The 15,793-nt window shown below is 47.0% G+C and overlaps 1 protein-coding gene across 2 annotated transcripts in view; it reads left to right on the top strand.

The window, feature by feature from the left end:
- Positions 1-15,793, top strand: part of zeb1b (zinc finger E-box binding homeobox 1b) — a 48,134-nt gene that overhangs the window by 23,801 nt on the left and 8,540 nt on the right. For both annotated transcript variants that reach the window (XM_026179107.2, XM_026179106.2), the window contains exon 2: positions 11,249-11,404. In XM_026179107.2, coding sequence (XP_026034892.2) covers positions 11,249-11,404 — 156 coding nt within the window. The remainder of the gene's footprint in view (positions 1-11,248; positions 11,405-15,793) is intronic.

Genomic DNA, 15,793 nt, shown 5'->3' with positions numbered 1-15,793 from the left:
CTGGCAACACCTGTACACACACGCACACAAATTATATTTATATACACACGAAAGGGTGACAAAATTAAAAAAATAACACTAAATACCTTTCTAATATGCTGGCAACATTTCAGAACAGCTTCAGTGAGAGCTGCCTAATGATGTGCAGAGACCAAACGTTAAGTTTTGCCTCGCATATCTCATGCAAATACAGTAACTGACATGTTTTTAGACCATTTGGCAACCCAGAAATCCTGACGCCTAACAGCCAACGAGAGCAGATTTTACCACGAAATCCGGTGGTCTTGCTCCAAACTCTTTTACTGAATCTGTTTAACGGTGAAGCTGAATCGTACGCCTCCATCAAGAGCCTTGCAGAATCTCTGCATCGAGTGAATTTCTCAGCTTGTGTGGAACTAGTTTGTGTCTTGTATTGCTTGGTATTGCTTAGCATTTGGTATGAACATGTTCAAAATCTCCAGACTGAGATCTGTTGACTGCAGAGACAGTAACAGATGACTCAGATGACTTGAGTTCAGCCCAGAAACCACCAGATCCCCATAGTATTGCTCAAATGTTCACCTTACTGCTTTAATTATTTCACAACCAACAGGACAAGGAACAGTCATGCTGGTGGGGTGACAAGAAGAGCTAGTGCTTGGACAGAGCCGTCTTTCTTTCCTCTTCCTCTCGGCGACAAAGTCAAATCACAGCGGTCAAACAGGAAGGCCGGTGTTCAGGGTCACACACTGCCCGATGGAATTCCCCCTGACCGGCAGGGAGAAACGTGGCTCTGTTTGACCCTGTTCAGTCACCGTGCTGTCAGAGACACAAAAAGCAGGATCCTCTTCTTGCTCTTTGGTGTTTTTCTCCCAGTATCATCTCAGCTCTCGCAGAATCCAAATCAAGTGTAGGCCGGGATGACTTGTTTAATAAAAACAGGTCAGGAAATGTGTCAGCAGCCAGTTGCTGTAAGTAATGCTGCTGGTTAGCTATAGGGTTAGTTTGGGGAAAGTTGGCTCGAAAAGGGGACTTAACAACATCATCTTTCCTGATGCAGGTTTTCCCCCCTAGGTCCATCAGATAGGGTCTCTCAAGTGTTTCTACTTGAGAGTACTTAACAAGAAAAAGAAAAGAGAGAACATTTCCCTGGCTGTTTCCCTGCTAAATTACTTCACATTATAGGTGACTTCACATGGAATAGTCCCGAGAGTCCAGTCCAATGATTGCAGTGTACTTGGGTAATCAGGGTCCCACCCTGTTGGCTGCAGCATGCAAAGAAACCCTGGTCTGGCCTCACGGAGCAGAAACGAGCATCTGAACAGAGCAGGAAAGAACATGACTAAGCTGAATGAAGGACAAGACAGCTGCATGTGACTCGCACAGAGTGACTGCATTGTTTGGTTGGCAGTCGCATTAGTCGCACTTTTCGAATTCATTCCACACGTGTTCCCCTTCCTCAAAAGCAACGGTTCATTTTTCTCCTGTTTACAAAGCTGGAGGAAACAAAGCAGGGCGTAATGGCAGGAGTAAACAGAAGCTGTGTTTGACTCGCTGGAGGCCCGTTAGCATAGATGGCAGAGAGGAGTGAGAGATTTGCCCATATCGATTACCCCAGCCACACCGTCGATACTCCCCTCCAAATTCTGACACGGGGAACTAATGGCCTCCCCGGGCCGGTGGCACCCAGACACACGCCCATGCGCCTGAGAACGTAATGGACAAAAGAGGGCCCGTCGATACATCACTGCATGATGAACCTGCGCTTGCCTGCTGCCTCAGCCATTTCACTATAGAGCGCCACATCCAGAGGGTGCATTAACAGTGACGCTGCTCACTCGGCCTGCCATTTTTCATCTGTCCACCCCTGTTCTACTCATCATAGCTTATGTATTAGTTACACAAAGTACAGCTGAAGGGAGTGAGTGTTGAGCAGCCCTGTGGAATAATGTGACCCCACTCCACATACACAGTTTAGTTGAGGTCTTGCATCATGTATACGCACATGCACACGTTCCTTCTCGCCTGGTTTAACAAGACAGATTTTTGTAGCTGTCCATCCAACAGGACGTCTGTAGTCCACCCTTGTGTTCATCTAACAGCAGGGTAATGGTGTGAGTGCTACTGCTTGACTGCTCTTCAGCTCTGTTCGCCCCAGGGGCTGGTGTTGTAGGGGGGGACTAACCCTTCCTGATCACAGAGGGAAAGGCCATTTTGCCTGGGGAGAAAGGAAAGGACAGTGGTGAAGGGAGTGGGGGTTGTTAGCGGAGGAGTGAGGTGACAAAAGAGCGTTTGTGGATGCAAGTTTATGTCGTTAACCCCTTTCTCTCTGCGCTTCACGCGAATAAGAAGAAACCACTGTGACAACTGCGTGGTGGCCTCGGGCGATGTGTTTGATTGCGCGCCGTGTGTGTCGGGGGTTGTGCAGGACGTTTGGCCTCTGGAGTCTTGTGACAGAGATGACATTCTGGAAACAGGAGAGTAGTTAGCTGCTGTTGAAATGCTACACAGAGGAGAGTTTTCATAAAAAAGGAAGAGCTCGCACAGCGCTTCTGAGTGTTAGCGTCGCTATTAGTGAAGCCACAGTAGGTTGTCAACACGGATCTGGACCGAGTCCTCGCTGAGGTGTGTCGACCTGCTGATCGCTATAAATGGGGAACTTGCAAGTGTTGTAAAACTAGATGCAACCAATGAGCAAAAGGGAACTTCTGGGTTATTTCTGCACTTCCACCTGTCCGTGAATGTGTGTACAAATGTGTGCAAATGTGTCTGTGTGTGTTGCCTATTGCCCTGCAGCCTGTCCCCTCGATGAGACATCTGTCAGGCAGAGCCGCAGCGTCAACACCTGACCTTTACCGAGGCACTTGTGCACCAACCAAATGTTGTCCCTTGCCCTCGCTCTTTTGGGTTAACCCTCTTTCGTACTGCCACTCCCTGGTTGTCTTGATTTCATTTGTTAATTAATATTATTATTCACATAATTTCCCTCATGCCTTCTTCTTGCAGCCCTCTGTTTCCTCTCTCTGTTTTTCATGCCAGTCTGTCAGACAGTTTGTGTCACTCCCTCCCCGGGGCAGCCATCAGTTCAGTTGAGCATCATATGTGACAGCCCAGCTTTGTCTTTTTAAGCCATTAGCAGTTCCTGTCCTCCCACTTTGCCACCATTCCCCTCTGTTTACCTCTTCTGCCCTCTTTCTGTTGCACATCTCTTGCTGCCGACTGGCCTTCTCAGTATTAATCTACATTGTAAGCGCATTCTCGGCCAGAGTGAAGAATTGAACAGTGTAAACGTGACAGCGCTGATGGCTGAATGTTCATTCGTGTTTAATGAACTGAAGTTAGCAGTGATGAGGCTGTGCAGTAAGGTACGCTTACAGGTAAGCAAGATTTAATGAGGTTTTTTCACATGGAGACTTGTTTGACCACACTCCTCCCTCTTTCCCTCCCTCCATTCTTCCCTCCCTCTTCAGAGGCCAGTGTAATTCTCCGTGCTCTGCACTCCCCCACAGTAAACTGTCAAGCCTAATACAGGCAGGAATGTCCAGTCACCTGCTCCTAAAATGCAACAGCCCTGTGCTACACTAACCTAATATAGGCCTGCACTACACAACCAGGTTGGATAACATCATCCCTGCTCATTGCATATATTTAAACACACACCTCAGTGTGCTTCAGCCAAGCTGTTAGGCCACAGTCTTGCAGTTGCAAAAAAAATCCCCCTCCCCTCCAAAAAGGAGGTTTTGGCGTTCTCCCAAAGGGAAATAAGAAGTTTGTAGGAAAAATTCACTCAAATATAAATTCTATTTTTGCTTAGATGGAAAGAAATATTCAGAGTGTAAGTAGCAAGTAAGATAATATATGCCTTAAATATATGCAAACTAGTCCTGCGTAGTTTCCACAGTCGGGAAACTAAAAAAATACCTTGCACACCCAATGGCTCAGCTGATACACGTCTACAGATCCAGCTGGCTACACTCACAATTGCTTTATCTCTGCAAGCTGCATTGCAACCCATCTCTACCCCAGTGTGCTATCTGTTTTTACTGATGCCTGCTCTCTTTAAGACTGGGGGTCTTGCTTCTCTCTTCCCCATTCAAATTTCCATATTCAATTCAATTCAATTCAATTTTATTTATATAGCGCCAAATTACAATATAAGTCGCCTCAAGGCGCTTCATAGATACAGAGAAAAACCCAACAATCATATGACCCCCTATGAGCAAGCACTTTGGCAACAGTGGGAAGGAAAAACTCCCTTTTAACAGGAAGAAACCTCCAGCAGAACCAGGCTCAGGGAGGGGCGGGGCCATCTGCTGCGACTGGATGGGGTGAGAGAAGGAAGACAGGATAAAAGACGTGCTGTGGAAGAGAGCCAGAGATAATAACAAGTGTGATTGAACGCAGAGAGGTCTATTAACACATAGTGAGTGAGAAAGGTGACTGGAAAGGAAAAACTCAATGCATCATGGGAATCCCCGGCAGCCTACGTCTATTGCAGCATAACTAAGGGAGGATTCAGGGTCACCTGGTCCAGCCCTAACTATATGCTTTAGCAAAAAGGAAAGTTTTAAGCCTAATCTTAAAAGTAGAGATAGTGTCTGTCTCCCGAATCCAAACTGGAAGCTGGTTCCACAGAAGAGGGGCCTGAAAACTGAAGGCTCTCCCTCCCATTCTACTTTTAAATACTCTAGGAACAACAAGTAGGCCTGCAGAGCGAGAGCGAAGCGCTCTAATAGGGTGATATGGTACTACAAGGTCACTAAGATAAGATGGGGCCTGATTATTTAAGACCTTGTATGTGAGGAGCAGGATTTTGAATTCAATTCTGGATTCAAGCATGTTCAGTCTTTACGTTTTTAAGTAAGAACAGTTGAGTTTCTGGCATTTAGATGTAATTCTCCCACTTGTTGATGACAAATAAATAGTCCAGTTTGCACACATCCCACTTTAATTTCACTTGTGTTTGCTCAAACGGCATTTGCTGACCCGGCCGCGCTACTGCCGTTAATGCTGAAGTGGCTGGAGAAAAAGGAAACAAGCCATGTAATGAAGTTTGATGCTCCTGATGTAGCTGACTACATTTAAACAGGCTGAATACCTTCAGGCAGCCGCTCTAATAATATCCTCACAGAGCCTCCACTCCAAATGTCAAGCCCAGACATACAAATTGGCAAAATGAAAGGAGAAGAACACCAATATAGTGCTGTGCAGCTTTCCAAACTCATCAGTCTGTACATGCAGCCTGAATGGAGTCTGACAGCAGAGGTGACGGGGACGTTTCATTCTGCCTGCGACGACCAAATGAGATTTGACGAAGGCTAACGCAACATTAGCCCAGGTTTGTGCTCAGTCGTCTGCCGCTTAAAGTTAGAGTGGCTGTTAACAGAAGGAAAACAACTGTTTACCCAGGTGTGCGCTAAAGGTTTTCTGTACTGGCTAAATATTTGTGTTGCTCTTTTTGGTGCAGTGTTTTTTCATGTGTGTGTGGGTGGGGGTTTCCAGTGCAGTCAGAAGTGAGGAGTAATAAAATTGCATCACTCAGGTAAAATAGTTTTGTTGGCCTGGTGGTTGAAAAAGGGAGGAAGAAAGAAAAAGCAGTGACAGATCAACCGTGAAGAGGTAAAAGAGAACAGAAGGAAGGTGGTTGCTGGAAGCGTGACTGCAGGTTTTACCAGAATCTACAGCAGATGTTTCCTCTCCTCACCTCCGTGTTCCCCCCCTGCACCACCTCACACTTACCCAACTCCTACATCACTGCCTCCCTGTCACCTGCCTGTGCTGTGGATGGCTGGACCGGTTGCGGGAGTTTGCATTTTCTCACCACAGACCTGCTGAGTGTTTGAGAACAGGCCTCTTCACTGATGGACAGAGGGAGGCTTTAGAGATACTGGAAGTGGGTAGCAAAGCAGGAGGTTTACTTCTCCTTTTTTTTTTTTTAATAATTTAGTTTCTTTTTTTGGGGGGGGGGCATCTGTGTTATGTAAATGTATCAGTTACATTCTTCTCTCTCACAGTCACTCGTAATTATTAAAATCCTTCAATAAACAAGGCAGATTTTTTAACTGCTACATTCAGAACACACATTCTCTCAATTAGGTGTACAAGTGTTATTACCTTGGATGGGGCCTTCTCACCTCCAATATAAACATGAGCTGGAGGAATAGTGTAAACTTGGTGGCAGGGCATGCTGTGGATTGTGTGTGTGTGTGTGGTGTGAAGACACCCTCTGGTTCCTACCAGCCCACCTGGCCTTATTTAGAAGAGCTAAGAGGAGCCAGAAGCAGCAACTCACTGTGGACACCCAGTGCAGTGAATGTGTGTGGTTCATCATTAGCCCTGCAGAGAAATACCATCACCGGCCGCTCTGGTTCGTACCTTTACCAGCCTCCGACTCACTTATCTGGGGAGTTATTAGGACTAACTCTGACTAATAATAAAAACATGTGACCTAACAAGCAAGGCCCCCCTTTTTTTTGCTTTACTTTACACTCATTAACACCCACCTTTACACCTCCAAGTATCATCATGCAGATTAAGAGAACAATAGCCTCCATTAGGTTTAGTGTTATCATGGAAAGTGCTCATCAGATGGGAGATGAGTGACCCGCAGAGGCTCATTAGCTCACGTGCTAAAACCTTGATCAGTGTCATTAGGAAGACAAAAGCCCATTGTCTTCCAGCTCACCTCTAAAGTGATTCCAGTGAAGCGCTCTGCTCCACAAGTTGTTGGAGTGCTTTGACAGATGCTGCAGTCTCATATGTGTTAATGAACGGGAATATTTTTCATTTCTAGCAGTCATAGCAAGTAAATACAGAACTGCGTTAAAAGTGACTAATTCTCAGGACTGCTATTCTTAACTTTGGCCCGTACTAGTGCTTCTGTTTTTTTGGCCTTCCCAGCCTTGCTTGGAACGGTGAGTAAGAGTCATTTGGGGAGTTTTTGGAGCTGCATGTTGTGCTGCATCTGTGGAGGAACAAGCCAGTCGCAAACTTGCTGGGAAAAACAGTCTTCTGAGACTTAAACGTCCTCTACAGCTAACTAGGTGGCGCGAAGGGATTCTGTTTTGTGTTATTCACAGTTATATCTCTCAAACCAAGCAGTTCAGGTCAGCCTCTGTCGACCTGCAGCCTGTGAGCAAGCTTACCATAAAAATCCCCATTTCTTTTGTTTTGTTATCGCCACTTGAGTTGACCTTCCTGACTCTGTGGGAGGACGACTGTTGTTTTAACAAAACCAGCAGCGTTTACCTCAGCACTGAATGAGGCGCCTCACCTTGAGACGGCATTCTTGAGGTTTTGAATGGCACGGCTTTGTTTTACTTTGGTTCGAGCTGGGGTTTTTTTGTAGTGGTTGCCTTCCCTGAGAAAATGGCATTGCAGAGCCACAAGGGCAGACTCAGTGACGGCAGAGCCTGTCCTCTTTGAGGATGCCTGTGGTAGCTTCACCGCTGCCTGCCTGGCCCTGAGCTCCAAATGAGATAAGTGGCGTACCTCAATGAGGGAGCCTGTACTAAAGCTAAATATAGAGATAGAAGAGAGGTAGAAGGGCAGACAAAGAGTTGCCGGTGCTCGCTGTGAGTCAATCTGTCTAATCGTGAGCAGAACTACAGCAGACCTCACAATATGTGTCAGTCAGTTGACTGAAATTAGCAGCAGCCAGAGAACACACCCTTTGATCTGTCTCTTTAAGAGACAAACTCTGAGAAAAGTGTTTTGGTTGGACATTCCAGACATAGCTCCTACACATTCTAGTACACGAGGCTGTCAGTCAGCAACGATGAGTTATAGGTTCCTTACGGATATCCTCGTAGTTAATGAATGTTTGTTCAAAGACTGTCTGTGTCACTGTGTCCAAATCCAAAGCTCACTTTTTAAGCCAGTCACTCACACCTTCAGGGCCCTAGAGCACAGAGATAGCAACCTCCCAACAAGGCTGAGCTGAGATAGTGCCATTCCTTTCTGACACACCTCAGTGTGGCAGAGCATAAACTGCACCAAGCACTCCTCCCTCTTGTTCATCAATCAGGCCAGGTTTAAATAGCGAGAGCTTAGAATAAGAGCCGGTGTGTTTACACAATTACAGGACACTAAGTACTCGTGCAGGACCAACAAAAGTGAACCTGCATTCGGGGACACATGGCACTCAGTGTTCCGTGCCGCTGAAAGATCAGTGACAACACGTCTGCCAAGGTGATCGCCGGACCTGTTTTGGGAGTAACCCACCCAGTCATCGGTTCTTTGCCAGTAATTGATACAGCCTGGCAGGTGTCATAACAAGACAGGCCCCTCTCTCTCTCCGGCAGGCTTATTTAAGTGTGGCTGACACAGACTGCCTGGCACTGTCTTTCAAAAGACTCTGGGAACTTTGCAAATGGGGAAGGAGGGTGGCGAGTGATGGCGAGGGTGGAGAAACTCGAGCAACTGTGGCTTTAGTCTTTTACTAAAGCATTCAACGACAGCCTGCATCTGTAGCGTGTTAAAGAGAGCTTTTTGCAGGAGACGCGAGGTACCATGGAGTGCTGTGATCCACACGGAGGAGTTCTGGTGCATCTTCAGGCCTAAGCCACACTTAAAGGCTGTTATTTTCTCAGGTGTTCCACACATTGAAACCTAGAATAAGCATAGTTGAAGAAGTAAAGCTCCTCACCTCCTCCACCTACCGGCACTTTTTCTCTCTCAGATGCGTAGGAGTCATCCTCCTGTTGTGTGCTAGCATGCTAGCGCTAATGAAGCCAGCTGTCCAAACGCTCAGCCTGGTCAGCCAGAAGGGACCGCAGCCTTTGTTGATGCTAGGTGTTACATCTCCTGTTGGAACACACACTTTTGTTTCAACACCGCCAACCATTTGGCACAGGAAGGGCCCTGTCTGTTCAACTCTTCTATCACACAGACACACACGGGCACCCGCGATCCACTACTTCTATCTCTCACCCCATTTGCTGTACTTTGCTGCTTTTATTGTCCTGCTCGCTGCCACCTCCCCATCTGCACACGCCAGCACATTGATTTTCTCTCTACAGCTTTATAGTTGATCATTTTCTTTTGACACTGCCTGGCGGAGCGCGTTGGCTTTGTAATCGCTGACCTCAGCTCCACACCTGAGTGGCTGTGGCCCCACAGCCTCTCAGACTCATCCCAAAGCAGCTTCTGTTTCACAATGAAGTGCTGCACCCTGAGCGGACAATCCCCGGCTGGGTCGCTCTTACAGCAGAGAGAGAGTTTGGCATTGTTAGGCAGACAAGCAAGAAGAACCGATGCAGAGCAGTTCATACATAGCAACGCGACATCAAGCTAATTAATTATAGCTTTATTTGAATGGGATCCCAGCTTTGTGGCTTCAATTGTTCTTGCCTGTCAAGGTCTTTAAATAGATTGCAGGATGTATCCTGGATAGCGGAGCCAAAGGATGTGCAACACCCTGCCGAATGTATCTCTTGAGTGTGGCGCTCACATCACGATAAAGAAAAAGAGAACCTACTCTTTTTCTCAGAGAAAGAGGAAAGAGGTTGTGAGTGAAATAGTTCTCCTGATGAACCCCGATTGGATTTCACAGCTGCGGCACAGCAGCGATGACCCCGCGCAACGACTCGCAGAATAACAGCTCCTCTCCCTCCTCAACCGCCTTTCATCCCTCGCCGCCCCCCTCGGCCTTTTGCACAGTTACTGAGTGAATACGAACCAGTTGTAAATGACCCGCACGACGCAAAAGACAGAAGGAGAGCGACCTCGCTGAAACAATTCTCATTGATTGAACCAGAGGCTCACGATTCTCCCAGATACGCCTCCTCCTGACAAATTTGCAGCCACTTCAGAAAGAGGTGGGCGAGTGGGGATGGGGAGAGTGAAGGGAAAAAACTGTTCAGGTGCTTTGTACTCAGTGCATATTCTGTGAGTGAATGCAGGTGGTGTGTGCGTGTGATAGAGCGCGTTGTGTGATGTGAGATAAAGTAGCCAGAGAGCTAGTTTGAGCGCCGCAGCCCGGGCCCTCTGCTGACGGGGCTGCTCTCGCTGGAGAATTGATTTGGCCTCCGAGAGGATCTGTAGCTCTCTCTGTGGAACAGAGGGATGGAGGAGGAGGGGAGGGGAGGAATGGACGGAGAGTGGGTGGAAGTAGCACAGGTGGAATTGAGAGATGGTGGAAATGAAAAGAAGACACGGGAGCACACAGCCAGCGCTCGCACACACACACACACAAATGTGAAACAGACAGTCGGTCAGGAAAATTTACTCCCCGTAATAACCCTCTCTGTAGGCTGGCTGTCTCGATGTCTCCTGGCTCCTTCAGCCCGAGCAGGTCACACCGACTCCCACACAGCACACACACCACTTCAGCACGAAATCTAATGATCTCACACACTGCTTTAGTGTGCCTGTGCGTGTGTGTGCAAGTGTGAATGTTCTCTGTTCCTCTGCTGCACGGAGCCTGTTGTTCAGAAGTTTGTCTTCACCGTTGGATTCAGATCGCTCACATTTTACTGCACCGAGCATCAAAAACGTCTCCGGCATTATTTTTAACGGCCCCTCGTTCACTCCGTGTGGTTTTATTCTCTCTGGCTTTAACAACCCCCCCCCCCCCCCCCCCCCCCCCCTCGGTAGGGGTCATTTTAAGTTTCATCTAATCTATTTAGCCTGGGTTATTGGGTTGGGTTTATTTAACTGGTGCTCCCACTCCCTGCCCCCTCCTCCTCCTGCTCCTCCTTCAGCCATTCCCTTTAATAGTTTTGACATTTAAATGACATAGTACATATATTTAACCTCGCTGGCTCCTTGCACACTCAGCGCTCATAAACACAACGCACATACAGCACACCTCTTATTACCTTAATCAAAAAAATACAAATGCCAAATGTGTGCAGCTTCTAGGATTGTTGTGGATACATTTTTTGTGGTCTTAGGAGTCAGTCAGCATCACATAATGGAAGTTTTAAGACTGTGACAGCCACAACAAACTCACAATAAATCACAACAACCGAAGGTCTCTTCACGTTCATCCTTTCACAGTGTAAACCGCTGCTCTCCGTCGCTTTTTGAAGCCTTGCTGCTCACTCGGTGAACAGCGGGAGACGGAGCTGCTCAGCGTACAGTCCACAGATTAGTGTTTTAGGAAAAATCCGCCTATGACAAGTGATACTGCTGTGGGTTTGGATCCCAAAGTTAGCCGTTCAATTACCAAACATTTATCTCCAATTATCTCCGTACCGCCCCAGCAGCTTCTCAAAAACATGCACCCCAGTCATTCTGATGTCTTCCCTTGTTTCTTCTTTTCCAGTCACTAACTACAATAATGTGGTGGAAGCCGGCTCAGACTCGGACGACGAGGACAAGCTGCACATCGTGGAGGAGGAAGGCAGCCTGGCGGACGGGGCCGACTGCGAAAGCACCCTGCCAGAAGATGAGCACCCCAGGGAGCACTGCTGGGACCGAGGTGAGGATGCGCAGTGTGTTGTCAGTTGTTGTGAAGCAAGCCTACCAGCTATCTTGGCCTCTTTCTGAAACACAGTTGATGTTTTTGCACCAGGAAAAAGCTCCAAACGAGTGCTCGCGTAATCTGATTTTCTGCTTTGAGATTCGAACGTAACATGATTTAGTATTTGCTACACCTGTCTGTAGACAAATGCTGGTTTGTTCAGTATCTGAAGATGAACAACTATCAGAACATTTATATTTTTATCATTTCTCCTCTGACTGGCGTTCGTGCCACACTTATTTCTGAAAAAGCTTCTTGTTTTTTGGGGGTTGTTTATGCATTTGCTGTTGTTTTAACCTCAGCAAATGGACCGTAGGCTAAGTTAAGAAAGGCCTCGCTGACATCTGCACACAGTTAAGTACCAGGCTTTGTCTCATTGTGAAACAGAGTGTGAGGAAACAGGTACTACATCCAGCTATGGCAGGAAGCATGATATTAAACAAAGACAATGCCAACAGAGGGAGAGACCTTCAAGCAGAAAAAAAATAACCTTGTGGCCCACCGAGTCAGTGGAATGCTTTATGGCACTGGTGGGCATTGGCGGGGCCTCCGTGAACTTCTTTTTACCTCAAAGCACGCGGAAGTGACATCAGAGGCAGCTCACCGCCACAGGAAGGGGCTGACGTCACAGCACTCCCCCCTCCTACCCACACTAAACAACAATTGCAGGTGCTGAAGGACGTTGGTGTTTCAACCTGGGCTCAAGGCCTCTGTGCTGCTGACCTCACACTGCATGCGCACATAAATCTGTATTCGTACTTGTGGCGCTGTGAGCTTCAGGCTTGTGCCAAGAACTGAAGGTAATGAGATATTCAGCATTTTAGCCTGTTGTGCTACTTGGTCGTTTTGGGCTGTGATGTGTGAAACAGAAAGGAGGCTTCAGTTTAGCCAGAGCTCAGGTTAGCAGAGTGAAAATGTCCAGTAACATATCACTTTCAGTCTGTGCAGTGATTTTTTAATGTATTTTAATTCCTTTGCAGTGAGCAGCCTTCAGTTTTTGTCGCACAGTCACACCACAGACCTGTGCACGCCGCAGCCACCTATTCACCAGACGATGCTGTCATTCTCATCACTGCTCTCCAGCTGTAGCTCCTCGCATCAGGGGAAAGTTGGAGGAAGAATAATGTCATTGGTCTTGGCTCGGGCTTGTGAACATTAAACACTTCAAAAGCATGAGTTACACTGAAACAGCTCAGTGAGCTGGCCGTGCTCCACAGTTATGCCTGATCAGGCATATTTTCTTTTGCCTTCAGTCATGTACAAACACACACGCTCTGTCTAGCCCACATCTCATACATCAAGCAGCATCTTAGCTGTCGCCCTGGATCGCACTGATGAAACACGGGAAAGCCGCAGTCCTTTAAACAAACCCTTGCTCTCGGCCCTTCATCTCTCCTGCACTCCTGAGAACAGAGTATCTGGTGCAAGCCTTGAAAAAGTGACCACCACCCACTAGTCTTCTCCTCAGCAGAGCCCGGTTTGCTTCAAATTAAAGCCTTGACACCCATTCTCCAGAGACTGCTGTGCTCCAAACTGGAAAAAAATGTTGTTTTTCTGCACCGTCCCTACTTTCCTTTTTTTACCTCCTCATCCATTCCCTCACCATTTCTGTCCTTGGGAATCATTCCTCTTGATTATACGGTATCATGGGTCGCCCTGCTCGCTGTCATTACTCATTCACTCCTAAATGATTGTGGAGCAGCGCAGTATTGTTGCAGTAAACTGCAGTCTGCTGTCCTCTAAGGACAGGCTGACTAAGTCATGAGGAGGGAAAGGTAAAGAGAGCGGTGACCTGGGAGGGCCTCTGCTTTACATTTAATGACTCGAGGAGTGTGATTACATCTCAGAGAATAGGTAGGCTGGAGCTGGAGAGCTTTGATATGGCGAGGCTGCAGTGAAAGGCTGGGGAAACACAGTCTTCCCTGTTTCCTCACTGTTAGCTTAATATGCAGAGACAATATTTGATGCTTGCTGAAACTCCATTTTGTGGTTCTCTGTGGCTTCATGGACGCACATCAACACCTACAGTGCGTTCCTGTGTGCCTCACATCATGTGATGTTAAAACTGAGCCACGGGAAAGGAAGAAACCCCCGAGGGTTGGAAGGATTGCTCAGTAGAGACTCAGAGCACAAATGTTTGATATCACTAAGCCAAGGATAAGTAAATCATTGTGGACTTGGAAATACCTCACATCCCTTCTCCTGCTGACAGGAGATAAAGTGGAACATCTTTTCTAACGAGTGCCTGTGTGAATCCCGATTGCTGATACGCATCGCCCAGCCGAGATAGAATCGGCAGACGGGTCTGGACGCACGACCACAGGAAGCAGCAGGGGCAAAGGTTGGCCAGGGCAGGAAATGCATCATGGGACAGCATTGTATCTTGTTGCAGAGATGTGGGCAGAGAAGGGAGCGAGGGAAAGAGAAGAGGAGAGAGTGGGTGGTCTGGTGATTTTGTTCTAAGATGTGCTGTAGTTGGGTTACACCGTGCAATAAATAGTTTTTTAGACAGGAGCTGCAACAGAACATCCTGCTACAACCTCACGGGGGCCGAGTTTCTGCAGCTGTTTTGTAACTCGCTTGTGCAGCGGTGCATTCACATCCCTGTGTCAGCAACATAAATGGCCTATGTGTGATGTTTCATAGCAGGGGAGCAGCCTGATAACACGGAGCCGCCTCGGCAAAGCCCGCGAACCCTTCTGGCCGGGCTCTGTACCTAGCAAAGAGCCGAGAGAAACACGTCATACCTTTCCAACACGCACCCCCAACTGGGACTCTACTTCACACACACGCTTAACATTTTGGTAGCCTAAAGGTGTGTTTGGATGTTGCCTTTAAGCGTGAGATGGGAGCTAAACCCAGCTTGCTGTAGCAAAGTGCTGATCTGCTGTCGGATCATCAGTTTGCCACATGTGACACATGTTCTGCACGTCAGCATAACTTTAAAATATGAAGCTTTCACTTCCAACCGACTCTCGTGTCTGCCAGTTAAACGCAGCTCACCAAGCAGCAGATGTCCATGGAAGCTGCTTTCTGGGCTAATTTTGCTCAGCCCGTCATGACCTTTATCGAGCCCTGAAATAGTGAAATGAATAAAATCTGCCCATCAGATCTGTTCCATATTTAACCAATGATGGGTTTAGATCCCATTAGCTCCAGTAGAGAAATTAAAATATTACCACCCACCCCAAAAAAAAGTGTTGATGAGATAAGTTTAAAACATGAAATGTAGGAGAGGTATATTTTTAAACCATTGAAAAGCATGTCTAAAAATGAGCTTCCTTTTCTGTAACTTCACAGTGTGGAGTTAGATCACATGTGTTATGTTTTTTTAAAAACAGGCCTGTCTTCTTATCTGGATTGGCCAGTATGTATCGTGCGAGATAAAATAATTGATTGATCTTCCTGTAGCAAGACACGTCTTGCTCAGAATTGGATACTTGGCCACTTTTAAACCAGGCTGATTTCATACTGTGAATATATGGCAAGTACAGTGTATGTACTTGAGGCGTGTCTGCTACTTACTCACAGTTGTTCCTCTGTTATTTATTCGTGCTGTGCTTTCTCTTGTTGGACTTTGCGGAAGTGTGAATGTGACTGCTGATGATTTGTGTGTCTCTCTGGGTTAGCTGTGTGATAAACTGGTCCACCTGGTTAGGATCAACTGCGGTGACGCTCACTGGATTTAAGCAGTGAAGGATGGGATTCAACTCTGTGACCAAATTTAGATGGAAAAGGATCTCTTCCCTCTCTCTGTCTTTTCACCTTTAACTTTTTCAACTAATCTGAATGTGGTTCAGATGTGTGGCAGAGTTGTCTTTTGAATGGCTTTTTGCTGAGTGGGAGGTGGTTAATTCAGCTTACCTCTGCTACGGTCGTTTTTTTTTAACTCATCAGAGCAAATGCTAGATATTGATTTTCTCATCTAACCCTTAGCCAGAAAGCCATTTCCCAAAATGCCAAATGATTTCTTCTGCTATGAAAAATGAGGTAAACATGTCTACGGGGTGTTACTGTTGCTGCTGAGGTCATGGGAGAAAAGCTGAGTGATATTCAGGGGGTTTTCAGCCCCCTAGTGTGGGCTGAGAATTCCTCGATTAGACTTTCTCAGCACCTGCTGCTGGCTTGTGCTTTCACACACACACACACACGTTCATCAACAGACCGCCTCGTTCTCCATATTATCTCCCACGGGCTCATTCCAGGATGGGAGGTTTTCTTCAAACAGTCTTTAATAACCATAGCAACAAATGAGTGCCCTCATATTGTTTCACAGCTTTGTTAAGGTGCGCCAGAGGAAGCCGGAGTGAGGCTGTGCGTAAGAGCGCTGGTATTCACTGTGCGTCG

Source organism: Astatotilapia calliptera, chromosome 9 (genome assembly GCF_964374335.1).
Source record: "Astatotilapia calliptera chromosome 9, fAstCal68.1, whole genome shotgun sequence".
In the NCBI taxonomy this organism is placed as follows: domain Eukaryota; kingdom Metazoa; phylum Chordata; class Actinopteri; order Cichliformes; family Cichlidae; genus Astatotilapia; species Astatotilapia calliptera.
The sequence above is the reverse complement of the archived record's forward strand: the minus strand, read 5'-3'. Positions and strand labels throughout refer to the sequence as shown.